At 41.2% G+C, this 26,655-nt stretch overlaps 2 protein-coding genes across 5 annotated transcripts in view; both read right to left on the bottom strand.

The window, feature by feature from the left end:
- Window positions 1-141: 141 nt before the first annotated feature.
- LOC121728623 (lipase member H-B-like) lies at window positions 142-9,330 on the bottom strand. The gene is made up of 5 exons (XM_042116823.1): window positions 9,292-9,330; window positions 5,488-5,621; window positions 2,888-3,037; window positions 1,326-1,476; window positions 142-884 (listed from the first exon to the last, which is right to left on the bottom strand). Exons 2-5 carry the CDS (start codon window positions 5,609-5,611, stop codon window positions 212-214), a joined length of 1,098 nt encoding a protein of 365 aa, XP_041972757.1. The 5' UTR covers window positions 5,612-5,621; window positions 9,292-9,330; the 3' UTR covers window positions 142-211.
- A 7,142-nt stretch (window positions 9,331-16,472) lies between these two features.
- LOC121728622 (transcriptional enhancer factor TEF-1) overlaps window positions 16,473-26,655 on the bottom strand; it is a 108,085-nt gene continuing 97,902 nt past the window's right edge. For all 4 annotated transcript variants that reach the window (XM_042116822.1, XM_042116819.1, XM_042116820.1 and 1 more), the window contains 7 exons: window positions 24,734-24,774; window positions 23,855-24,026; window positions 22,774-22,854; window positions 21,135-21,301; window positions 20,314-20,389; window positions 19,283-19,441; window positions 16,473-18,698 (listed from right to left, as the gene is read on the bottom strand). In XM_042116822.1, coding sequence (XP_041972756.1) covers window positions 18,585-18,698; window positions 19,283-19,441; window positions 20,314-20,389; window positions 21,135-21,301; window positions 22,774-22,854; window positions 23,855-24,026; window positions 24,734-24,774 — 810 coding nt within the window. In that variant the 3' untranslated portion in view covers window positions 16,473-18,584. The remainder of the gene's footprint in view (window positions 18,699-19,282; window positions 19,442-20,313; window positions 20,390-21,134; window positions 21,302-22,773; window positions 22,855-23,854; window positions 24,027-24,733; window positions 24,775-26,655) is intronic.

Genomic DNA, 26,655 nt, shown 5'->3' with positions numbered 1-26,655 from the left:
ACATCGAAGTCTTAGTAATAGGGTCACGTTTTTACCCTTTGGGTACTTAAGAATTAAGATGTACTACTACTACTAAACAAAAATTGAGAATAAACTATATCTAATAAATAAAATAATTTAAATAATCCTCTCGGTTGATTACGTGCCGAACTTACTAAACACATAATATTGAATATTGAAGACTAGATTCATTTATACTTAGAAAATCCTCTCATGCTTCAAAGACGTCATCACTATTTATACGCTTTGACACCTCACTGTAAATTTCATTCTCCTTATTCAGGCCCTCCTTGCTTCTATAATACGGAAACTCATTGTGGGTGGGTAGGTAGAAAATTCCAGTTCTATTGAAGTTAGTCTCCAAGCCCAGATAGTTGGTTACCGGGCTGCCGTAGCATTTGGCGAATCGGGCGTCCTGGATGGAGTCGCACTGCATACCAATAAACTTCTTGGGATTGTCGAGGGCCATGAAAAAGTAGATGATGGCGCGGATGTGGCTGCAGAGGACCAAGCAGGGGATGTAGGGGATATCGCTGGGCTGGAACTCGCCGCCGTTGGCGTAGAAGTCGACGTGGCCGAGGCGCTCGGCGATGCCGAAGCCGTCGATATTGGTGTGGACGACGTCGACTCGGTGCGCGTCGGTCGGTTGAAGCTTCTCGTGGGGCGGTAGTGCTCGGAAGCACGGCCCGGCTGGGTCGAGGCCGGTGATGCGGTGCGGGCGGCTACCAGTAGCGGCGCGCAGGCGCTTGGCGGCGTAACCGGCAGTATGCGCCCCGAGGCTCACCCCCACCATCTCCAGCCTTTTAGCTTCTAGACCCTGCTCGGCCAGCTTCGCCAGGAAATCACCGAGCTGTATTCCAATCTCTCGAGACACGCGAACGGCCCTGGAAGGGATACAGAATTATATTACGACAGCGCGCACGAAGGGTTCCGTACAACAATAGAGCAAAAATAGGCTGAAAATTGTGTTTTTTGTATAGGAGCCCCCCTTAATTATTTAATTTATTTAAATTTTATTATTAATTATTAAAGTACAAATACAACTGAGTATTTCGTGAATATTTCAAGTGCCTATGTATGGCCATTGGCCGTTATTGATATCGAGCAAAAAATAGAAAAAAAATCACGTTTGTTGTATAGGAGCCCCCTTTAAATATTATGTCTAGCTATAGTGGTTCTTAAGTTACAGCCTGGAGATAGACGGACAGACGGACAGACGGATAGACATCGAAGTCTTAGTAATAGGGTCCCGTTTTTACCCTTTGGGTACGGAACCCTAAAAAGCAGACACAATTCTAAGCCTCACAAGCTCTTGATCAACTCACTTGGGATAGATATAAGTGAAGAAGTAAAAGGTTTCCACGGCTAGCACGTTGTATCCTCGACGCGCGTACGAGTTGGCCAGCGCCAGGGAATGCGGCCAGATAGTGTTGTCCAGGTAACCCCCAGTATACACCATCGTCTTCCTGCTAAAGTCTGAAACGCAAAGTAGAATAAAAATCAAAGTTGTTGATGATATTTTGGCAGTTTTTGAAGATTTAATATCTTTTAAATATATTTTTGAGAGTATATTTTAAACGCGGTAAGGATAGGTTTTAAAAGTCTTTGATATATATTATACTAGATGACGCCCCCAACTACGTTGTGCCAAAATTAGTTTATCGCGTGGGAACCGTACATTTTTCCAGGATAAAAAGTATCCTATGTCCTTTCCTGGGGCTCAAAGTATCTCTGTACCAAATTTCAGTCCAATCGGTTAAGCCGTTTAGGCGTAAAGAGGTAACAGACAGACAGACAGAAACACTTTCGCATTTATAATATTAGTATGGATTATTGAATAAAAAAAATATCAAAGGTGAATACTATGCATATTTATCAGGTACGCAGTAGTATTTTTTATAGTGCCCAGGTGTGTGCGCAGTACACAAGAGCACTTTCTATTAATTTACTCTCATAACCAAGTGGGATAGACGACCGACACGACTGGCGAAAGATCAGGCACTGGACCGACTTTTCACATGCCCATCATCGATCATCTTACTTGTCAGACAATCAGGTGATCAGCCTCCATTATGCCAACCAAACTTGTAAATAACATGTTTCCAATCGCGGAAAGTCACGACCTCCGAGTGCCACGTTCTAAACCACTGGAGCACGGAGGCATTAACGACTCGATTCTCGAAATAGTTCTTTAGCCAATAGCCAGTCTACGCGCCACCACTCGCAGAGTTACACGTGAAATAAGAACCACGCTTCTTTATAATCCCGCTACTCCAGCGGGATCCCGCTTTTCCAACCGAGATTAGTACCGCAAAATGCATGCGGGATCCCGGAATTTCGGTTGACAGTTTTTGCGAACAAACTGACAAATATCCGGTATATGTTTATTGTTTATTTTTATCTATGCTGACAGATTTCCTTGTTACTCAATCACTTTTATTAATCACTTTGTCTTCTTTACCGTATGAATAAACCTTTCTTAGTTTCTATGGTAGCCATGCTAAGCCTGCAGGCTTAGATCAAACATAGTGCTAAGCGAAATAAACATTAAACTGTGTTTATACGTGGGAGAGCCATGCTTCGGTACGAAAGCCGGCCCGGCTCGACCGGAGAAATACCATGCTCTGACAGAAAGCCGGCGTGAAACAGCGCTTGCGCTGTGTTTCGCCGAGTGAGTGAGTTTACTGGAGACCCAATCCCCTACCCTATTTCCTTCCCTACCCTCCCCTATTCCCTTCCCTTCCCTCCCCTAATACACTGTTCCCTCTTAAAAGGCTGGCAACGCACTTGCAGCTCTTCTGATGCTGCGAGTGTCCATGGGCGACCGAAGTTGCTTTCCATCAGGTGACCCGTTTGCCCCCTTATTTCATAAAAAAAAGAATTGTACCTAAATATTTGTTCCTGGCAATGGCGTCGTGTGCGGTGGCGAGGGGCAGGGCTGTCCTGTCGACGCGGCCGTCGATCAGCCTGTGCACCACGATCTGCATCAGCGGCCGGCTCGCCGCTTTCAGTGTCGCGTTCTTCGTTACTCCTGGACCTGAAATTTTTATTTTCACTAGGTGACCCGTTGAACTTCGTATCACTTTTATCCTATTAAAAACCTTCCCTGTAGCCCTAGCATAGCCACAGTAGAAATACGAAAGTTTAGATAAACTGTGGAGATAAACTGAAGGTGTCGTTCTGATCTTTATCTAATAAATATTTATATATAATACAGATATAAACTTCATGACACCTGCTGCAAATCTGTTGCGCCCAAATATAATTACCGCGGGAATCGTACATTTTCCGGGATAGAAAGTATTGTTACGGTACATGGTATACGGACATGTGGTGCCATCTAGCGACAAACCAGCGAAACTTACCGAGGGAGCACAGGCAACATAAATCCCCTACTCAATACTAGATGGCATGAGGTGCGCAAGTACATACTCGAACTTTCTAGAAAGGTCCAATGTTTGTTTACGTGTTTAGTTGTTAACGTTTATTGTGGTACATGCTCGAGCCTCCTAGAAAGTTCCCACGGTTGTTTACTTGTTTACGTGAATCGGGAACTTTCTGGAATTCGTCTCGCCATATAAAAAGCCGCAGGCAGACCCGGCGAGTCAGTTCCATCTGAGCGATCTTCGAGGCGACAACAAGTGATCAATAGTGAGTGAACCAGTGAAACCTGCGACTTGGCTACGACCTAGGACAGTGATAGTGCTTAGTGATTGGACCTAGTGATTAGTGTTTGGACTTAGTGCTAAGTGTTGTCACCTAGTGTTGTGTTAATAAAGTCTTCAAGAGAGTCACCAGGTCTTTCTCTCCAAATCCTCGAACCCTAGCACGTAACAGTATCCTATGTCCTATGACCTTAGAAGGCGGGGCCCAAAGTATCCCCATACCCAGCAAAATCAGTTAAAAGGTTTGACCGTGAAGAGGTAACAGACAGATATAGTAAGTACACTTTTGAATTTATAATATTAGTTTGGATAAAACTAGCAAACGGATGGAAACGAATACTGTTGCCTGTCGCCATTCGCCAATGGACACTCGCAACTTCACAAGAGTTGTAAGTGCGTTTCCGGCCTAAGAGTGAATACGGTCTCGAGGTTTGTAGGTAGCTATGGTTTGGAAATGCTGCTGAGTGCTTTGGCACTTTAGATTATTGTTTGAATAAAAGGACTTTACGCATACGTAAAAAAAACTTCAAAAAAAGCACATTGTAATGTTTTCACCTCTACCGAAACCTCTAAAATTAAAATTGGAATTTGAAATATCGTGAATCGGAACGAATTTTAAAACACAAAGAGACGTCACACTTGTTTTGGTAGTAAATAATTATTGCTTCATTATTTCGAATAATTTGTTGAATCACTTACACCCACCTAACTTAGGTTGGGTAATGGGTTGCCAGAGGCGTGGTTAAAGTTAAAGTTATGGTTATATTTAAAGCTAACTTTAACTTTAACCTTAACTTTGACCACATAATTTGACAGATGACAGATGGTCTGACAAGGCTTGAAATGAACGTGGGCGGGGGCGCTGCTGGTAAAGGAGAACTGTCAAAAATGGCGTTTTTGTATGATGATAGCGTTAGTTCCTTTTTTCGCCACGTTCATTCAAAGCATTGCCAAGCTCAAGGTTATGGTTAAATATGGCGTCCATTTTTTACTTTAACCAAAGATTTGACATTTTTCATTGTAGTTAAAGTTATAGAGTAAGTTGGTTCAACCCACTAATAAGTACATTTTTAGAGAGGTTAAATCATACTCGTAATAATTAATAATTAACCTTATAACAATAAGGACTTCGACGAAAATAACTTGAACTGGTTCTGAGGCCGGGTTTTCAATTGACACTGGATATTCAATAATTATTATTTTATGTACGTATTTTATTATAGAACCGGATATTTGACGTAGTTTTTTGTTTATGTATTGAATTAACAAGATACTGTTAACGAGTCGCTCTCTTGAGACACGACAGTCTTTAGACAAAATATTATTTCAATATAAAATTGAAAATATAGATAATTAGTTTAAATGTACATCTCCTCGTGATTATTTTAGCTTAGGTAAGCCTTAAGACTGTAATTATACAAGTACTCCTACGAATATTAATTAAGAGGAAGTTTTATTTTTCAAGTCTGGGTCCGATTCTCAAGTGTCGGCATTTGACATTTCGATCGTAGGTTATCTCACTCGGCACATGCTCTCACCCGCGAGCCGACCTGCTATCGAAACGTCCGACTTCCGAAGCTTGAAAATCGGGTCCCTGCGGCCTTGGCATGGCCATGACAGTAGAAATGCGAAAGAATAGAAACTATAATATATATATAAATATATATATAAATAATAGAGGTAAACTAAAGGTACCGTTCCGATCTTTACCGCGGCTATAACCACGACCGACCGACAAAAATTCAAATAAAATGCCACTTTAAGACAAAAACTATAGTCTATGGCAATGTTAAGGCCTCTCGTGACAGAAACCTGTACTCACAATTGGGGACCAGGCCAGCGGACACGCCGTTGTCGGGGCGAGGATCGTAAGCGGCGGCTGCTGGTGGGTGGTGATGGGGGAGCAGCAACACACCGAGCACTACTACCTGTGCGGACACCGCCATCTGTTCTGGTCTGAAGCATGAAACAGAAAAAATATTATATTCATTTTAATGAGGGTGTACTAGCGGGCTCGATGAACATTCCATCATAACTGAAGTTTAAACTATTAAAAGATTCCATTTTTTTAATGAAATAAGGGGGCAAACGAGCAAACGGTTCACCTGATGGAAACCAACTTCCGTCGCCCATGGACACTCGCAGCATCAGAAGAGCTGCAGGTGCGTTTCCGGCCTTTTAAGAGGGAATAGGATAATAGGGGAGGGTAGGGAAGGGAAGGGAAAAGGGGAGGATAGGGAAGGGAATTGGGCCTCCGGTAAACTCACTCACTCGGCGAAACACAGCGCAAGCGCTGTTTCACTTTTTTTTTTTTTTTTTTTTTTTTTTATTAAATAAGGGGGCAAACGAGCAAACGGGTCACCTGATGGTAAGCAACTACCGTCGCCCATGGACACTTGCAACATCAGAAGAGCTGCAGGTGCGTTGCCGGCCTTTTAAGAGGGTATACGCTCTTTTCTTGAAGGTTTGCAGGTCGTATCGGTCCGGAAATACTGCTGGTGACAGCCCATTCCAGAGTTTTACAGTGCGCGGCAGAAAGTTACGCGAAAAACGCACTGTGGAAGACTGCCACTCATCAAGGTGATGAGGATGGTATGTTTTTCGCGTGGGACGATAGCGAAAAGTTGCAGGTGGTATGATTCCGAACAATTCCTCAGAGCACTCCCCGTGATACAACCGATAGAGGATGCAGAGTGAAGCAACATCTCGGCGTAATTCCAGGGGGTCCAAGCTGTTTGAAACACTATGGCAGTCAACAATTCGAGCAGCCCTTCGTTGGATACGATCCAGAGGGAGCAGTTGGTATTTTGGCGCCCCTGCCCAGAGATGAGAACAATATTCCATATGAGGCCGAACCTGCGCCTTATAGAGTTGTAGGCGTTGGTCCGGACTGAAGTACTGTCTCGCTCTGTTAAGAACGCCAAGCTTCTTTGAGGCTAATTTGGCCTTACCCTCAAGATGATATCGGAACTGGACTTCGCTCGATATGTTGACGCCAAGTATCTCAATGCTAGGGGAGATGGTTAAAGATGTGCCCTCGAAACGAGGATAAACGACCATTGGTGACTTTTTAGTGGTGAACGCGCAGACTTGTGTCTTGGCGGGGTTGAATTGGACTAAGTTACGTCTACCCCATTCAGAGACCTTCTCCAATGAATTCTCCACCTTAGACACAAGTTCGTTTCGACTCTCAGTGACATTTTGCCGAGAAATATTAGGGGAGCTGGTATATACAGCATCACCTGTACTATCATCCGCATAGCAATGAATGCCTTTGGTTTGTAACATGTCATTGATATGCAGTATGAATAGAGTAGGCGATAGCACACAGCCCTGAGGGACACCAGCATTAACAGACTGAGTTTCCGAGCATTCGCCGTCAACTACGACCTTTATGCTTCTGTCTGCTAAGAAACTAGTGACCCACTTACATAATTTCTCGGGTAGCCCGTATGATGGAAGCTTTGATAGCAGCGCTTTATGCCAAACCCGATCGAAGGCCTTCGCAATGTCCAAACTAACAGCCAATGCCTCTCCCTTCGACTCAATTGCCTGAGCCCAACGATGAGTCAGGTATGCCAAGAGATCACCAGCCGAGCGACCCTTACGGAACCCGTATTGTTTGTCGCTTAGCAATCCCTGGCCGTCCAAGTATCGAAGAAGCTGGCTATTGATAATGGATTCCATTATCTTCGAGAAGAGAGAGGTTATAGCGATTGGTCTGTAGTTGGAAGGATTTGAGCGATCACCTTTTTTGGGGATCGGGTGCACCAAGGCTGTCTTCCAGGAAGCCGGGACGATGCCAGTGGAATAGGAGAGCCGAAAAAGACGCGTCAAGACCGGAGCCAACTCGGAAACAACGCCGGTTTTCTGTGAGAACGTGGTATTTCTCCGGTCGAGCCGGCCCATTCGTGCCGAAGCATGGCTCTCCCACGTATAGTATCCATATTCAAATAGGGGATCTTTGTTTGGCTGTGATATAAGCTAGTTCATCATAAAATCTTAGATGTCTAACGGCCGCACTCATTTTAATGATGATTCAACTTCAATTTAATGAAGAGTTTGACAGACAATGTATGGGGCTTAGGTCAAAATTACAGTTAAGTAATTAATATTCGTCTCTTAGTGATATCGATGGGACTTATCTCCGGTTTCCGAGAGTTTTTCGCAGTAGTTCATCTATTCAACAACTTTGTTGAATAGATAAACTACTGTCAAAATACTATGTTGATTCTTTAATTTTATGACATTAGCCAAAAAGAAGTGTAAAAAAAAACAGGAAACCGGAGGTGAAACATTATACAGTTTACGGAAATATTTTATTTTATTGTGATAAAAATTATATAACTCTTGTTTTTAACAAGGTTAGCAAGACACCTTGGCATTTAACATTTAGTATTTATACTTTTTCCTTGATCTCGATTGGAACGCATAGTTTTATAATATTATCCTAGCAAAAATATAAACTGTTAAAAGGGGAGCCAAGACTATCGTAAAAAGTTTTCACATTACATTCAAGCTTCAAAAGTCTTCAATTTATTTTGTAATTTTAAATCAACATTTCGTTAGTGTCTGTATCAAAAGTTTTCTTTATTTTATAATTGTTATAGTGACTTGGCAGTGAGCCTATAATAACCGAAAATTAAGATCCTAGCTTTGTTAACATCGAAGAATAGAGGAGGTAAAAAGCCGCGGACCGGTTCGAGAAACGTATACAGACTATACTGGTACGGCCGTGCCATTTCTCTAGACTTGCCCCCAGATTTAACCTGCGATGGTTTGCAAAAATTATGGGATTTTTAACCTCGAACTTGGACTCTTGGACTTTCCTTGTATTTGGTAATTTTAATAGAATCATCGATTGCTATAGAATTATTTTAGTTAGATAGTTGAAAATGAGGAATAGGCCAATATAATATTTTGTTTTTTAATTATTGTTCACTAGATGACGCCCGCAACTCCATTGCGTCATAATTAGTTTATTGCGTGGGAACCGTATAGTTTTCCGATATAAAAATGTATCCTATGTCCTTTCCTGGGACTCAAAGTATCTACATGCTAAATTTCAGCAAACTCGGTTTTGCGGTTCGGGCGTAAAGAGGTAACAAACTTTCGCATTTACAATATTAAAGTAGATACTCCAATGAATAACCGAAATAATGCTGTAATGTATCAAGCAAAGCACAATCAAGTAGGTCTACTACGAAACCGTTTTGAGACTCAAACAATCGGACGAGAATGCCGCGCCCTGCTCTAACAACGTCATTTCACGTTTGCTTGAGTAGGACGCAGCATTCTTCTGAAAACGGTTTCATGGTACAAGGCCTGAATCGCGCTAACGAAATTTCTGAAATGACAACTACTCAAGATCCTGCTTTGAGGCTCTTAAAAGGAGCCCTGATACCTAATACAATGTTTGCCGGATCAGCTAGCTTTGTAACTTTTGATCCTCATAATTATTTAGGGATTTGTTTCTAATTTCTAATTAGCAACACTGATTAATGCTATAACAAAGCATAAAACTGATATGCCAAAAGAAAAGAACAAAAATATACACAGCCTAACATATAACTTCCTCCTTTTTGGAATAATTTGGATTAATACAATTACAATAAGATAGACTTACCTAAACTTTAAGCACCACAAGGCGTGAATTACACAGCTAACACTATATTCAATACATGTGCATAAAAATCGTAGGCAGCTAACATCATATCAAACAGTCCAATAGAAGAAACAAGATACTATAATTCTACCTAAAACACTTTAGTGCGAGCCGAAGCGATACACTATACAAGCACATGCGTTTGCGGCGGGCGGCGGCGCGTAAGTCCAAGGGCAAGGTCACAGATCTGACACGCCTGATCTGCCTGAGGCCGCCAACACCCGCGAGGCAGGGTCGCAGAGGCCGGCGGCCTCCTGAAATACAAAATGGCGATAATTGATGCGACAATTTTGTGAAAGATGCTTCACGGACTTCTAAAAATATTACACACTTCAGCAGAATGTTATTCTAGAGCAGCTATACTCAACCTGTGGCCCGCCGGGACTTCATCAGTGGCCCAAATGACGCCATTTCGAAATTAACGCTTACCAACAAAAAAGTGAAAAATCGTCGTAAAAGTCGTGAAATATTTTCTACTATAATCGCTTATTTAAGAACCAACGTTATTTATAACCCTAAATTTTTTTGGGTGCGGCCCGCGACATACAAACCAAAACGTGCCCGTATGATAAAAATGTTGAGTGCCACTGTACAGTATGTTTTGAGGTTGTTAGTATCTAGTTTGGTCGTGTGTTTGATAGTTCCGGGACACTTCCTTTCATAGCGGCTGATGGCAATCTGCAGGGTTTTAATGGGAAGGACACTTCTTACGCACTAGTCCCATAAACACAGGAGATACAGTGGTGGCCTGAATGTGTGGTGGGCCAAAGTCCGTTATTTTTGTCCATGTACTTACCTAACATCACAAGGTAGCTTGGCTTAACAGGGACGCATTCTCAAGCTGGAAAAGAGCCTAAAACCTATCTCCTAGGTACAGAATAAGCGCTTATGTGTTTCCGTAAATATTATAGTCGTCCAAAGGAAAGTAGATTTTTAGATGATGTGTGCGATTTTCTCAAAATAATAATCGTCTATGTCCAAGTTTAAAAAAAAAACAATTTTTAAATATAGTATTTTAAAATGTATAATTTTTAGATGATTACATAAATTTTGTCAAATTACGTGTATGATATAACTTCGAAACTATATAAGGGTTTTGATAATGGCTCCCCCTAAATGGTTACAAGGTTAAAACCAAACAAAGTAGGTAGTTTAAACGCTAGTTAGTAAGTAACAACTAACAAACAACTAAAAAGTTACATCACTTTATGACTAATTTTTCATATTTTATTGCCAAATTATACAGAATCACAATATTTTAATTAAAATAAATCACAAAACGTAATGCTGATTTGGCTAATAGTAAGTTGGAACTATATTATATTAAGTACCTATTTTTAAATAAAAATATATTATGTTTCAATAAAAGTTACCTTTTACATTTAATAAATTGTATCAACATTGTATAATGTATAATGTATTGCATAATAAATTGTAACAACAAATTGTATAAAACATGATATTAAATCAGAACAAAAATAATATTATATCTAAAAGTTTGTACACGAAATTAGGGCGTTGAAGTCTTTTGTATCCGATGACATCGCTACGGCGTAGAAAGCCTAATAATAGGTTGGCCGTTGGGGAAAAAGTTTTTTCGCATTTTATATAAAAATCATTTTTTTTATGAAATAAGGAGGCAAACGAGCAAACGGGTCACCTGATGGAAAGCAACTTCCGTCGCCCATGGACACTCGCGGCATCAGAAGAGCTGCAGGTGCGTTGCCGGCCTTTTAAGAGGGAATAGGGTAATAGGGCAGGGTAGGGATGGGAAGGGAATAGGGAAGGGTAGGGCAGGGAAAAGGGTAGGGGATTGGGCCTCCGGTAAACTCACTCACTCGGCGAAACACAGCGCTAGCGCTGTTTTACGCCGGTTTTCTGTGAGAACATGGGAAGCATGGCTCTCCCACGTACAAAGTTTAAAGTTTATTTACAATTGACTAAAGTACATAGGTGCCATTTTGTTCGATAACTTTTTGCCATCTTGTTGGTAGGGACATGCTCCCATTGCTATAAAAATTTTGGGGCTTCTGATGAAAAAACTGCGACAAGTGGTTTTGGCAGTCCTCTTGTGATGTCAACCTGATACTGCCTAAGGAATTCTGCAGCGACCGAAACACGTGGAAATCTGAAAGTGCAAGGTGAGGACTATACGGCGGATGTATTAACACCTCCCAGCCAAACTCCCGTAATTATGAAAAAACTGCGACAAGTGGTTTTGGCAGTACTCTTGTGATGTCAACCTGCCTAAAGAATTCCGCAGCGACCGAAACACGTGGAAATCCGAAAGTGCAAGGTGAGGACTATACGGCGGATGTATTAACACCTCCCAGCCAAACTCCCGTAATTATGAAAAAACTGCGACAAGTGGTTTTGGCAGTACTCTTGTGATGTCAACCTGCCTAAAGAATTCCGCAGCGACCGAAACACGTGGAAATCTGAAAGTGCAAGGTGAGGACTATACGGCGGATGTATTAACACCTCCCAGCCAAACTCCCGTATTGACTAAAGATGTGAAGTCTAGAGTTCATGGCGAAAAACCACACCCGTGTTATTGATTAATTCCAGCCGCTTTCTCTCAACTTCTTGCTTTAATATTATTAGTTGTTCGCAGTACAGTTCAGAATCGATGGTCCTGCTTGGCGGTAACAGCTCATAAGGAATAATGCCCTTCCAATCCCAAACACACACAGCATCACCTTGTTGCGAGTTAACCCGGGTTTCGCCACAGTCTGTGAAGCCTGACCGGCCTTTGACCACGATCTTTTTCGCACGTTTTTGTCGTACGTGATCCACTTTTCATCACCAGTTATCAGCTTCTTCAAAAATGGTTCGGTTTCATTTGTAACACATTGCAATTGAAAAGAAGAAGAAGGGAGCTAATCAGTGACGTCTTTGTCTCGCTCGGCTTGCTACAAAATAAAAAAGAAAAAAATCGACAAAAATTTACTATTGACCGTGACTAACATCATTAATTAAGCGTGATTATTTTTCCGACCCAAATATCGACCAATAGAATTGCACCATTCGACGTCACGTGGTACAACCTACATGGTATTATACTGATAATTTTTTGAAAATTTTCTCTGGTAGTTGCTATATATAAAAGACAAACACGTCAAACTGACAGGTTGAATTCAATTGTGTCTCATGGTGCAATTATATTGGCCGACATTTGGGACGGAAAAATAATCCCCAGAATACCACACGAGCTTCAAAATTATCTGGCATTTCCCTCAAGGTTCCCTGCAAACAAATAAAGTCGTCAAGTTTTTCAGGTTAAAAAATTTTTCCTTCATTTGTTTGCAACGAACCTATCGGGAAATATCCGATAATTTTGAAGCTCTTATGGTATTATAAGTGAAAAATTTCGGCGGTTTCGCATAATTCAAACATGTTCAATATTTTCGTACGAGAAAATGATTTTGGTATTACGTATGTTAGGGTTGCTGAGGATTCCTCTTCCTCTTCCTCATAATGAGGAAGTTCCGCAATAATTTGGGTTCCTCAACCGTTACCGCATCCTCATAAAAAAATACAAAAATCCTCTTCCGCTATCGCTTCCTCAAAATTTAGGAGGAATTTATGAGGAATTTCCCTGCGCATGCGCGTCGCGTATCCAATGACCAATCATGGCAACGCAGTACGCAGTACGCACACGCCAGAGCGCGATGCCGGACCGAACGGGCGAGCGAGACCTACCCTCTCGCCATCGGCGCTGTTCCTTGCTCGTTTGTTTAATTTTATTGACATAATATTTTTATATGATTATTTATATGATATAATTATTATTATAACAAGCGTTGTTTTGTTTACGCGTGTACGCACTTTGATCTTAGGGGTTCCCAGACTTTTTTGGTCCACTGCCCACTTTGAGAACAAAATATGTTTTAGTGCCCCCATTGTTTCACCTACTTTCTTTTCCTAATTTAAATTACGGGGTTTTTGCCAAAAATTTGTCGGTAATATTAGCCCCCCCCAGCCTCTACAAAACGCCGCCATTTTTTCTGAGTCCCACACTGCCCCCCTTTAGACCTTCAGCGCCCACAAGGGAGCGTAATCGCTCACATTGGGAAACGCTGTACTATATGGACGTACTTCCTCTTCCGCTTCCTCATCCGCATCCTCTTCCTCAAAAAAATATCCTCATCCTCATCCGCATCCTCTAAATTTGCGCGTGACAATTCCTCTTCCTCATAATCACTTCCTCAACAACCCTAACGTATGTACATTGTACTATCAGAGAAGTTGATTCCTATGCAAATCGGGGACCTAACTAGTTTGGTTGCGTTACGTCAAACCCAGCTGACAGATCACAATTAACATTGAATTGACATATTCGACCAAATAACGTTGGTCTGTTAATTGCATAGGAATCAACTTCCTCGATGGTACATTGAGAATTTCGATGGTACCCGGCCTCTTAAACAGCAGTATGGAATTATAGCATATTAGCTACCTATATGGAGCACTTGCCGGGGTGGCGCGCTTTGCCACACTCACTACATATAACATATATTATTATTATATCAAGTTATTAAGAAAAAACTCTTTTCGCGCCGACTTCGCATCGTTCTTTTTTACCTGGCATATGAATGTAAGGCCATGATGGGCGTCAGTGTGAGGAGAGGAGAGAAAGACAATGTTTTATTTTCAGCTTTGTTTCAAAGTCAGGAATAATTAAATTTTCGCTTTCGGGTAAAAATGTGGTATCGAAATAACAAACTCTGCGTTTTAAGAAGACAATATAATTAAATTTTCATACAAATCTTTAACATAATATTATCTTTAAAATACTGTACAAGCGTCGGCTAGATTGTAGGTGATCATTCGCGTCATGTCGAGCGAGAAGCGACAAATGATTGCCCCCAACTCTAGCGACTGTTTCTTTAAATTTTCATATTGATATGGCAGATCGTCGATATGAAGGACTCGTAGAAGCAAACGAAACCACTTAACACGCTACAAACGAAAGAAATGCGCTAAATACTATTTACAAGTCATCTAGAGACGGCACCGTGCTGGGATAATCTCACACCGAGTGCGTGCAATAGGGAACGCGCAGGTGGCGAATCAAGTTAATTCTTCAAGCCCCATAAGAGCACCGGTGTTCGCGACAACAATAGAATACAATAGCATTTCCTGGAAACTGTGATCGAAGTTTAATCGACTCCAAGTTACCATCAGCTAGCTGCACCTTCGTTGCGCACGTTCCCTATCGCTTAGCTACCTGCTACATTAACATAACACATAATAAAAGGAATAATTCTTCAGTTGTATTGTCAATTATTACAATAATATGTCAATAGATATATTTTTGTGCTTGGCAAGAATATGTACAGTCAGGTACCCCCCTCCTACTTACAAAGATATTTAGCGGACTTGTATATACATAATAATAACCACACTAATATTATAAATGCGAAAGTGTGTCTGTCTGTCTGTATGTCTGTTATCTTGTCTTCACGCCCAAACCGCTGAACCGATTTTGCTGAAATTTGGTATGCAGTTACTTTGAGTCCCAGGCAAGGATATAGGATATTTTGTCCCGAGAAAATGTACGGTTCCCGCGCAATGAATGAATTTGGGCTAATGTAAAAATAAAAATTAATAACGTCTTCTAGTCGCTGTATAAATATTTTTACTAGTAAGGGGGTAAAGTTTATATTAGGTATCGGTATGATTAGCACGAAGTGATGTATTAAAATAATTTGCAGGGCTTTCGACATCGACTCAAGTTGAAGAACTATAAAAATAAGAGAAATACCTTAAGTACTAAGTTTTCGATAACTTCACCTATCTCTGTAACGACCATCGCCATATTAAAATAACTCTTAAAACTATACACTTTACAAATTATCTAATATAAATCTATGTAATAAATACAAAAATCTCTTATAATTATCTAAGATAATATTTGCCTACCGCGTGATTACCGAATTCCAAATTAGTTTAGCACGACGCCGGAACGAACTTGAAAATACTTTTACTATAAAAGTTAATTATTAATTAAAACAATATTAAATTTTACAGCCGCGAATTACTTAGAAAGAGACAAAATAATAGTGTAAACAAAATATTTCCTGGAAAAAAAACTTTTGCGACAAATGTTAAAAAGTCACTTCTTTCACCTTTAAAAAAATATTGTTGTCTAAGCTATAGACACAAAAAATTAAATCAATACAAAAAAAAAAAACGTTTTGTGTTGATTCAATGAGGGTTTTCAATTCGTTTGCCGCTAGATGGCAGACCCGACTCACTTTCCTGTCATTCTGCCATACAGACTGGGCTTGTTACACCTCCCGAGTAGAACAATAATAAGACAGTGGCTAGTCAATGGCAAAACAGTGAAATCTACTCTGTAGGTGTATTCAAGCCCTATGGGACCTATCAGACATAGAGCGGTCACGCGGTGAAGCGTTCAAGCGGTCAATTTTGCGTTCTTTGTGTTATGTAAGTAAATATACTCACACAGGAAGCGTTCTGATCGCGTCAGAATGCTTTCTGTGTGACAACATAAATAACGCCGAACAGGGTGCCTAGTGTGAGTTTTTTGTTTGACATTCGATCGTGAACGCGTTTGCAGTTTACTAAGATTTTGTATAGGACACTATGGGAGCTGGGCTCACTTCCGTAAGCATCACTAGGTGGCGCTGTACAAATCCCATACAAAATCTTAGTAAACGCCAAACGCGTTCACGATCGAATGTCAAACAAAAAACTCACACTCGGCACTCTGACCGCTTCAACGCTTGACCGCGTGAACGCTCTCTGTCTGGTAGGTCCCTTATCTCTATGTATTTACAGGATATTTTGTGTCACTTTGTTGTAGCAAACCTACTATGTATCACGTACTTAGAAACCCTCGTTGAAAATGCATTTTATTTTGACATTTACTTGTTTACGCTGATTATTTCCTCTCCTGATTATAAAACGAACACTACGTCGATCAGACGCGCACATCGATTAATAAAAATATGTTTAATGACGAAGGACTCAAGATTCAAAGACTTTGGACACTTATAATATAGAGATCAAATCATTGCCACGTAACATAGCTGCCTTTAGCCGGTCTTTTCTAAAGAAGATAAACCTTACTAATAAAAACATCATTGCAACGAATCGTATTCAAGGCCCCATTCTGTCATGACTGTTTTCAATACGCCAGGCAAGGACAGGCAAACCTTGTATACGCTGCGTAAATATTTTTACCAGTGAGGGGGATAGTGAGCAATTATATAACAACATTATTGCGTTTGCGATTTAAATCCAAATTATAATTTTATGTACACAGCTATTATGATATGTACCAAAATAAATTGGTTTAAACCACATACCTATATAAAGATAGATAACGCATGTGTATGTACTTCGCGTGCCATATCGCGTTCCCAAACGACGAGCAATGCTCGTCGTTCGAAAATCTGTTCTTTAGTCTGCTATTCGGAATCCCGGGACGTCAATTGGAATTTTGTAAAATGCCTAATTGTGCCGTATTGAGCTGTAAAAATTCGAATAGAAACGTTGGCGTAGATAAAGGGCACGTTTCTTATCATAGGAAAAAAGTGGCACGCTCGTTTCCATACAAATGGAGGGACATGCGGTATCTATCTTGATCTATGTCTGTGGTTTAAACATTTTTATAGGAAAATACTTTTCGTAACTTAAACAATTATTGCTCCACATTTTTATGCGATTACACATAAAAATTACTTTAATACATTAGTAGTTGATTCACCTCGAGTTTGGGAGAAGCAAACTCGTTTATTTCGCGAACCGAAGCAGCTTCTCGCGCGGCGATGATAGTTAATTTGTAAAAAATAAAACTAGGACGCCAAAGTTAATCTACACGTACAAAAGTTAGGCCTAAACACAACTCTTAAAGATCAATATTTGTTACCGGCCCGCGCTCTGCGGACAGAGATCGAGTCACAACTTCACACTATATTTAGTGGAACCTTTAGGAGGTCCGCCAGTTATCTGTACAACTCTTTTGCCTTAATTTACAGTTAGTTTTGCACTCTCGTGCGTACTATTTACAACGTTAATGTGTAAGATCGCCAGTGCAAAAAATAAACGCGAAAATAGTTGCCACATAAAAAGGGGAGCGCTGCAAAACTATCGAGATCGAACTATTCCGACGTGCGGCACTCCCCGGGTGCCGAGCGAAACCGTAAAAGAACTACGACAAACTTTCCTATATAACTACCTTAACAAAACTACCGATTCAGTGTATCCTAAATCTAATCTTTTCACTGTCAACGATCTAATTACACAAAACTTTCCAGTGAAAAGATTAAACACGCTCGAGTAATTTATGTTAATGTAACATAATTAGTAGAGGCACTGTGTGTATTCGTCTATATTCACTCACTGTGATATTCTACAGGCTCCAGACTACACCGCGTTAGCTCGAGGGGCGAAATTATTTCACTGAAAATAAATACACATTGGAAGATGTCAGAAAATAGTAAAAGAAATATAATAAAAATAAGAGAAAAGTAATATGATTAAGAACTACAATTATTTTCAAACTGGGATATAAGAATGTACCTATATTTTGAAAACAATGTGCATTTATTTTACAGAAATAATTTATATCTGTGAGCACCGGGTACATACAGTGTACAAAATAGTGTTGCTTTATCTAACTTATTACATTCAAATTTACATCTGCATATAACATTTTCCACATCCAGAAACTATTAGGAAGATATAGCATTTACACTTTTTGTGGTAAATATTTTCTTATTTCTTTGTATATAAGGTAAAAATTTTAAGTAGCTTTCCAAAGAATTAAAGCAATTTTACAAATCAAAAACTTGTTGTGCCAATAGTAAACGGCACGGAGAAAAGTAAAGATATAGGTATAAATTATAATATATATGTTAAAGAAACAAAAAAGGGTATAAAATATAAAAATAGAGTAACGGATATAAAAATCTTAGGAAAAAATCCAGTGTAACTGAAAAACAGTAGCGTAGACGTGCGGCGCGGACTCCAGAGTCGGAATTCAGTTGGTCGCCGGGGCGCGTGTGGAGGCTTGGGGCGACGTCCCTGTTGCTGCGCGGTGCCCCCGATGTCTCACTTGGCGGCTCCTTACGACGCTCCTATTGTCTCGCGGGGCGCTACTGCCGTCTCCGTCTAGTCCGTCGGGCCCCTACTGTCTCTAACGTCCCCACTACCTCGCGCGGGACCCCCACTGCTTCTAACTGCGCCCCCGCTGCCTCTCGCGGCGCCCCCGCTGTCGGAGTTCAGTCTTTGACGAGCCTGTATATGTGATGCTGCGCGCCGTGCTCGCTGTTGGACACCTCGAACACAAACGCCGCGCACAGCAGCGTTTCTTGCGTGTCCCGGTTGGACACCACCTGAAAGTTGTTGTTTATGTAAATAGTCATCAGAATGAGAGGAAATATCATAAAACGCTAGTTGGCTATTCAGTTGACGCCACAACACCTTTGTAATACAGAATACTCAAGTTTAGTTCACATTCATTTTGAAGTTGCTACTGTGTTTTGTGTGCTATCTTCGTTTTTAGGGTTCCGTAGCCAAATGGCAAAAAACGGAACCCTTATAGATTCGTCATTTCTGTCTGTCTGTCTGCCTGTCGTCCGTATGTTACAGCCACTTTTCTCCGAAACTATAAGAGCGAAACTGTTTATTTCTGCAGGATAAAAGAATGGGCCGCCATCGCGTAAAATGCCGCCCTAGGTTTCAGCCTACTGAGTTTATTGATACTATCAGAGAAGTTGATTCCTAGGCAGATAACGGACCTAAGTTATTGTCAAACCCATCCGACCGATCACAGCTAACATTGAATTGACATAAGCCTACCACATGACGTAGGTCCGTCAACTGCATAGGAATCAATATCCTCGATGGTACCTACATCCGCTACTGATCAGAAAATACATATTTTATATAGTCAGAGTGGGTTGGTTGGAGTACCTACCTGTAGTATAGTGAAGTTCTCGAGGACGCTATTCATCATGTACTTCTCCGGGAGGTGTTTCAGCTTGTGTATGAAGTTGACCATGTACTCGCACATGGGGGACCGCGTCAGCCGGTATACGAAGCGCCCGCCCTCAAACCGCGCGTACTCCGTCTCCACCTGGACATGAAATATCAAAATCGGTTTAGTCATTAAGCTATTGCTTATCGCGGGCTTTGAGCGCAGCGAATCAAGAAATGCCGTAACGAAAATAAACCTGACAACGGAGTGGGGGACTCCGACTCGACGGGCACAGCAGTGCGGCGTTGCCGTACATCGTCTAATGTCTTTTCTGTTCGGCAGACTTCGGCACGGTGTTTGTGTGCGTGCGACTAGACGTATGTGAATTATAATTGCATAAGTTGATAAAAATGCAATGTTATGGCTTTACCGTCGCGGTTCCCGAGTGCCACACGTACTTTTTTACCCTGTCGAAAACATCTGTGTGTGGTATTGTGTCTGTATGTTACCTCTTCACCGATTTACTTAAACCGATTTAGCTGAAATTTTGTATGGATAATGCTTAAAACTCGGGAAAGGACAGAGGATATTTCCTACTTAAATCCTACTCATATAAGCCGTAGATACTTTTTGTCCCAGAAAAATGTACGGTTCCCGCACGATTAACGAATTTTAGCGCAACGGAGTTGTGGACATCATCTAGTAGTATAACAATGAGTTTCTAAAATACTAGAGTAGCAATGTCTTACAAAAGATTCTCAGAAATGCGTAACCACTTTTTTGTTCAAAAGACAATGTCAAGTCATATATTCGTTATGTCATTATGTATGTGAGATATGCCTGCAGGCATCTTCGAGGTGGCAACGCGTTGCTACCGTAAACTTCCAATCTAGTTACGTTAGTAACATAGAATATCATTGTAGTATAATATCACAAATTTTACTTCGACAGAGCTGTGTCTGTCAAGTTTTTTGTTAACTATTACCAGCCCTACGTCCTCTGTGAAATTTCCGAGTAAAAGTGTAAATTACCTTCTCGACGACCTGTTTGCCGAACGAGCACACCTTGGTGCTGCACGTTATCGTCATGTTTTCGTTGCTCTCGTACCTAGAAATACAAAATGATTCATTAATTATTATCGTAGTAATAAAGGCTGCCGAAATTGCTGTATCCGACATACGTTTTGGGCTTAAGCCTAGGGCCCCATGAGGCGTGAATTTGAGTCAAAGAGGCGAGAGAATTCAAATTGTAACTGGCAGCCCTGCAAATTCTACCAGCGATCAAATCCATTCAATTCGTTTAATTCTAGGTGTTGGTACTTCTGACAGTTAAAAAATAAAATGTTATAGCTCTAAGGCTGAGTTTATATGCATTCGGGCGAACGCGCGATTTTGCCGCTACATGGCAAAATTACACTACGATTTATTTAAACAGCAGCGCGGTGGCCTCATACATTTGCTTGTCATCTCGCAGTGTAGCCGCCAAACTGCGCATACGGGCGGACGCATACAAAATATAAATCGAGCCTAAGTAGTAAAAACGGTGAGCCTATCAATTCAATGGGTACGGTACCTTCATATTTGAATGGGTCATTTAAAAATGCATCGCAACGCTTTCTGACGTTGCAACGTGACTCCTACTCGGGTGCTCATGAACCATAGAATATTTCAGAGCCCCCAGTTAAGACGTTTTCATTGCTTCCTCATAGAATCGCCGATCAAAATCTATGGAAATGACGTTAGACGAGTCGAACGTCAACTTCATAATATTATCGAACCATCGATTCCATACGTTTTGATCGGATCTACGAAAAAACGAATAAAACTTCTCGGCTAAAGGGCCAGGGACTTACACACTGGTGACGCCGTAGAAGGCAGCGGGGTCGTCGAGGTCGGTGGTGTTGAGGTCGGCCCAGAACTTGACCAGGAAGAACGCGTTCCGCGGCCCCTTCTCGTACAGCTCCTTCAGCCCGCCCTTCTTCTCAGGGAACTTGTCGTTGATCTGCTGCACGTCCACCGACTGAAAGTATTCACAATTAGTTTTGGAACGAAGTTCCTTATCGCGCGTCGCGAAAGGGGGCTAGACGGAAAAAGTTGGAACGACATGACATAAGTGTCGGTATTTTACAACTAGAGCAAAAATGCTACAGTTGTAAGCCGTGCGGTGGCATGTGGTTCCCTCTCTGTCTCTCTCTCTCTCTCTCTTAAATTTTTCCAAAACTTTTTTAAATAGCTTCGTTTCATCCGGTTCAGTCCAGTTCCAGTATCCAGTATCCAGTTTTTCCTAAAGGTTGCAAGTTGCAACATATACTTGACAGAACAATTAAGGTTAAAAAGTTACACCAAAAATAGCTGAATGTGTTGGTGAGCAGTGAGCACTAATCTCGAGAACGACTGAACTGATTTCAATTAGAAAATTTAAGAATACTCCCTCTCCTATCTTTTTATCCCAAAAGAATGTACGGTTCCCGCGCGATAAACGAATTTTGGTGCAATGAAGTCGCGATCGTCATCCAGTAATAAAATAGGCCTATGCTAAATACGGCACTATTAGTTTCTTAAGATAATCTTTTCCTTAGGAACAAATTAAAATAAATATTTTTATGTCGTTGATGTAATCACTAAAATACAATCTAAAATATACAGATATACCTATTATATATACGAAATTTAAATATAAAACTATAAAAAGAAAAACTTGCCCAAGTAGTCCCCATCTGGCAGAGTGCCCAGCAAGCTGACAGCATTGCCACGTTGGATGGCAATTGCTATCCGCTGTGCCAGGTAGCTCCCAGCTCTGGGGTCTCGGGTGGCTTCAACAAGCTTCTTAGATATTCCTCTAAAAAGCTTATGTGCGCCTAGAGTTTCCACCCCAAATGGTTCAAATATAAGATCTCCGCTGAGGTTCTCATATTTGCGCCGCTTGAGGTTCTCTGCTTGGTTTGCGGCTGCGCCCGCACAGCTCGAGGTGCTCTGAATATGGGACGAGGCGAGTGTGTTGACACAAGTAGCGTCCCACACAAGGGCTCGACCCACATTCCAGGGGACCAGGGTCATTCCATCGGGTCTCTTGCCATCGTCGCGCGCCAAACCGGAGGGCTCCAGTATCGCTGGCACGCCAGCAGTGACAAGAGCCCGACGAATGAGGTCATTCAGGCTGTGATGCCGCGAAAAACGTCCGGCACTTCGCGAGCAGCACAACCCGTGGTGACCATATCCGTCAACGCGTACGCCGCAAACACTGATGGGGGACGACATGGGGGACACCAAGACGCAGGGCAGTGGCAAGACGGAATGTATTACGGTCCGGTCCTTGTATTTTAGTGATTACATCAACTATATTTTTTTATGTCTATTTTGCACGATCCAACGATGTGGAAAAACTGTAAAATTATTTAAATGAGAAGGACAATGATTTAAAACAATTACGCGAGTTCAATGTCATCTAAAAGGAAAAATGAAAGGAAAATAATAAAGTAAAGCAAGAATTACCTCTAATAGTGGGTCCGCGTATGTGACGGTGCCGCCGATGTGAACGAATAGATGCTGCGCCGGCGCCGCACTCGGGGGATACTGGAACATAAGAGAATTTGTTTCATTACACACCTGATTGCTGCTTTATTAAATAGATTATTATAATGCGACGCTACAACGATGTGCCCATGGCACAGATGCAATGTAGATTTAATGCGATGCGACGCCGCAAGTCGCAAGTCGTAAAGCAGTGTTGCAGCTTAGCCAATGGCACAGCTGCAATGTGGATTTTTACGATGCGACGCCTCAACGCAGTGTTGTGGCTTAGCCCGTAGCGCAGCGTAAGATTCTTATGATGTGACACCGCAACGCAGTGTTGTGCCTATGGCACAGCTGCAATGTTGATAATTACGATGTGATGCCACGCAATGTTGTGGCTTAGCCAATAGCGCAGTTTCAATGTAGATTTTTACGAGGCGACACCGCACCGCCATTCCAGATAGCAGTTGATAACAGCCGCAACGCCATAGCAGATCTAGGGCCACGGCATTCCATGGCCCTAGATCTCCGTGGTCTATAGACCCTTTTACAGAACACTGGGTATAATTTTATTCCTTTCGTTCCTCTTTAAATGCGTTGTGGCCTGGCGCGTAGAATTAACGTGTTACTGGTGCGCGTTGTGGCAGGCTCACACACGATAGCTAACATGTAAAGATGTACGCAGCATGATACATCTCATCACATCTTTCCATAGAAATCGTCAGAAGACCATATACGTCAGCTATAATAATACATTTAAAGCAATCCCGGGATGTAAGATACTATCAGAAGTTGATTCCTAGGCCATTGGGGGACCTACGTAGTTTGGTGGCGTTACGTCAAATCCAGCCGACAGATCACAATTAACATTGAATTGACATAATCCGACCAAATGACGATGGTCTGCAACGGCCTAGGAATCAATTTCCTCAAAGGCACAGAATAGATAATAGTACAACTATCAAAGGCACATTAATATACATTTAGGCTGTCTTCACATTAACTCGCGAGTAGTGCGGCAGCCGCGCGACTTCTATACTAAAACGAGCTTTAGGCTCACCGTGTCGGGGTCTCTGGGGTGCTCCACGAAGGCGGAGAACTCGACGAGGCGCAGTTTGTGCGTGGCGATGGCCCGGCCCTCCCAGGGCGGTGGCGGCGCGACGTCCGAGCCCGGGACTCCCACTCCGCCCACCGGGACGCCTTTGTACCCCGTGCCAGGGAACGGCTTCACGCTGAAAGTCAAGTTGAATGTTGAATTTTTATTACTAATGCCACGTTTTAGGGTCAATGGGTCAATTCAGACAGCGAACGCGACGCGTAGATGCATTTATAAATTTGTATTGAATTGACTAACAGACTGACGCACTTTAGCTTTATAAATATTAGTAAGAATTAGTAAGGATGGCTCCCAGACTGAGTTCGGTTGCATTTGAAAAAGGTTAGCTACGCAGTCCGCGTGCTTTATAAAGTGTCCAAGAGCACCGTGTCCGTCTATGGCCAGTCTAAAGCGAGAGAGGGATCTCTCGCTTTAGACTGGCCATAGACGGACTGCGAGTTGCAGTTGGGACCGACTGCTCTAGAGCGGTCGCGTTGAACAATAATTGCTCTGACCGCTCAAGAACTGTTCGAGCGGTCCGTGTATTGCGAATATGAATTTAGTATGGAGACTGCATCTTGTAGTCGATCTCGACTGCAAGATGCAGTCCGTCTATGTCTCTTTACCAGACGGACGGATGACCGACACGACTGGCGAGAGACATGGATAATTTTACTTGTCAGACATCAGATGATCATCTTGCGTCGATCTAAACAAGCTTGGAAACAACATTTTCCAACGCGGATATCGAACCCACGACAGGCCGCCCGATTAAGCCTCGTATGAACCACTGGACCATGGAGACGTAATTATGTCTACTGTCCATACTTTGTCGATACTTACTCTTGTGATGTCCCCGCTTGTAACCCAGGCTGCCAGAATTGCTGGAAATAGAGAAATAAGGTTTAAAGTTAATGATACTTACTACTAAATAACGTGATAAAATTTGGAATATATAATAAAGGTATTTACTATTTTATAAATGAAATCTGTTGGTTGTATAATGTATAATGTATTTTACGTTCAACGCGTCGTTGATTGGCTAGCGTTTCAGAGGTTTTTGAAACTGAAACACGGTATAAGAATTTAGATTCTACTTTAAATATACCTTAAATTACAATAGAAGATAACAAAATAGTGACAGAAACTAGTTTTGTTATAGAGGTTTAAAATATTCAGTGCCCGATTCTTTGAAAATCGAATGGTTATAACTTTATAAGTTATAATATGCATGAAACAAAAAAGGTCACGTCTATAGAAGCGGCACAATGTTTTAGTAAGCGAAGACTGTAGTAATTGGGTTTATTTTGGTGCCAACGACGTTGCATTGTTAATGTGAAATGTTAAATATGCTAAGTCCACAGTCCACGCACACACACTAACAATATCTCAAACTGCTCAAACGTATTTTAAGTAAGCTCAAAAGTTTTCTCTATGTTTTATGCTTATCCTATCCTACTATCCTTCTCATATTATAAACGCGAAAGTTTGTATGTATGGATGTATGTAATATTTTCCCTTATAATTTGATAATCCTTGTAACTTGTACTTCTCATCTGGCTATGCATAAAGTCAAGAAAGTTAAGAAAAAATATTTTTTCGGCCCTACAGCCACCATTTTATGCAAAAAATCACATTTTTAAAATTGTTAGTTACCCATTTCGTCCCATTATTTTTTACTAGATGACGTCCGCAACTCCGTTACGCCAAAATTCTTTTATCGCGCGGAAACCGTACATTTTTCCGGAATAAAAAGTATCCCATGTCCTTTCCCGGGACTCAATTCCAAATTTCAGCAAAATGGGTTCAGCGGTAACTCCATACCAAATTTCAGCAAAATCGGTTCAGCGGTTTGGGCGTGAAGAGGTAACAGACAGACAGACAAACGGGCAGACAGATAGACAGACACACTTTCGCATTTATAATATTAGTATGAAAGTATGGATTACTGTATGTTTAAATAAGGGACAGTTACACAGTTTTCTAGCTCTGAAAGTAACCAGTTACGAAATCGTTGGTGTCGAGGCGAGCGACGCCCTTCCTTAACCAATAGCAAGTATCAAGAGCGTTGTCCAGTCTGGTTACTTTTTAAATTTATTGAAACTTGTCCAAAGTACCGAAAATATTACACAACCCTTCAGTTGCATAAGTATTTTTAAGTCTCACTTGAAAGTTCTGATGCAAAATTCATGTTTTACATTTATTTTTGTTGGGAACTTTAATTATAATTTTTAAACGGTACTTAGGCCCAATTTCACCAACGTCTGTTAGTGTTAACAGCTTGTTAAAAAGTAATGTCTTCTCTTTCATTCATATTATGAAAAACGAAATGATACTAAATCGAGCGTTAACTTTAACAGTCGTTGGTGAAATTGGGCCTTAGAGGTATAGTTAATACTTAGACCCATTTATTTATTAAGGCAATTGCAAACTACTGCATAGTGCCTACAGTTTATAAGACCGACCCGTGTAAAACATTTTTTTGTATTTTTGTGTGTTACCATAAACAAAAAGTTTCGAATCGTGTTTACGTGTATTCGTATTAATGATTGCTGATTAGCTGTTAGATTTCGTTTGAAATTTAAAGCAGTTTAGTACAAGCTAAAAATAAAACGTAGTTTTAATTATGAAGATTCCAATTAAAGCATTGTATGTTTTATCAGATCGACAAGAAATGTAAACAAAGCCTTAATATTATTTTTTATATTTATGCAAATCTGGGCATTCAGAAGTCCATTACGACTATGTCAATTCGCAGTACTCGG

Source organism: Aricia agestis, chromosome 7 (genome assembly GCF_905147365.1).
Source record: "Aricia agestis chromosome 7, ilAriAges1.1, whole genome shotgun sequence".
Classification (NCBI taxonomy): Eukaryota; Metazoa; Arthropoda; class Insecta; order Lepidoptera; family Lycaenidae; genus Aricia; species Aricia agestis.
Note: the sequence above shows the minus strand (reverse complement) of the source record. Positions and strands in the feature narration are given on the sequence as shown.

What these genes read in the sequence shown, in the direction of transcription:
- LOC121728623 (XM_042116823.1), bottom strand. Translation starts at nt 5,611, where the DNA reads ATGGCGGTGTCCGCACAGGTAGTAGTGCTCGGTGTGTTGCTGCTCCCC. An exon ending in CGCTGGCCTGGTCCCCAATT is followed by an intron (nt 3,038 to 5,487) that starts GTGAGTACAGGT and finishes TAAAAATTTCAG; the next exon opens with GTCCAGGAGTAACGAAGAAC. An exon ending in TTCACTTATATCTATCCCAA is followed by an intron (nt 885 to 1,325) that starts GTGAGTTGATCA and finishes TATCCCTTCCAG; the next exon opens with GGCCGTTCGCGTGTCTCGAG.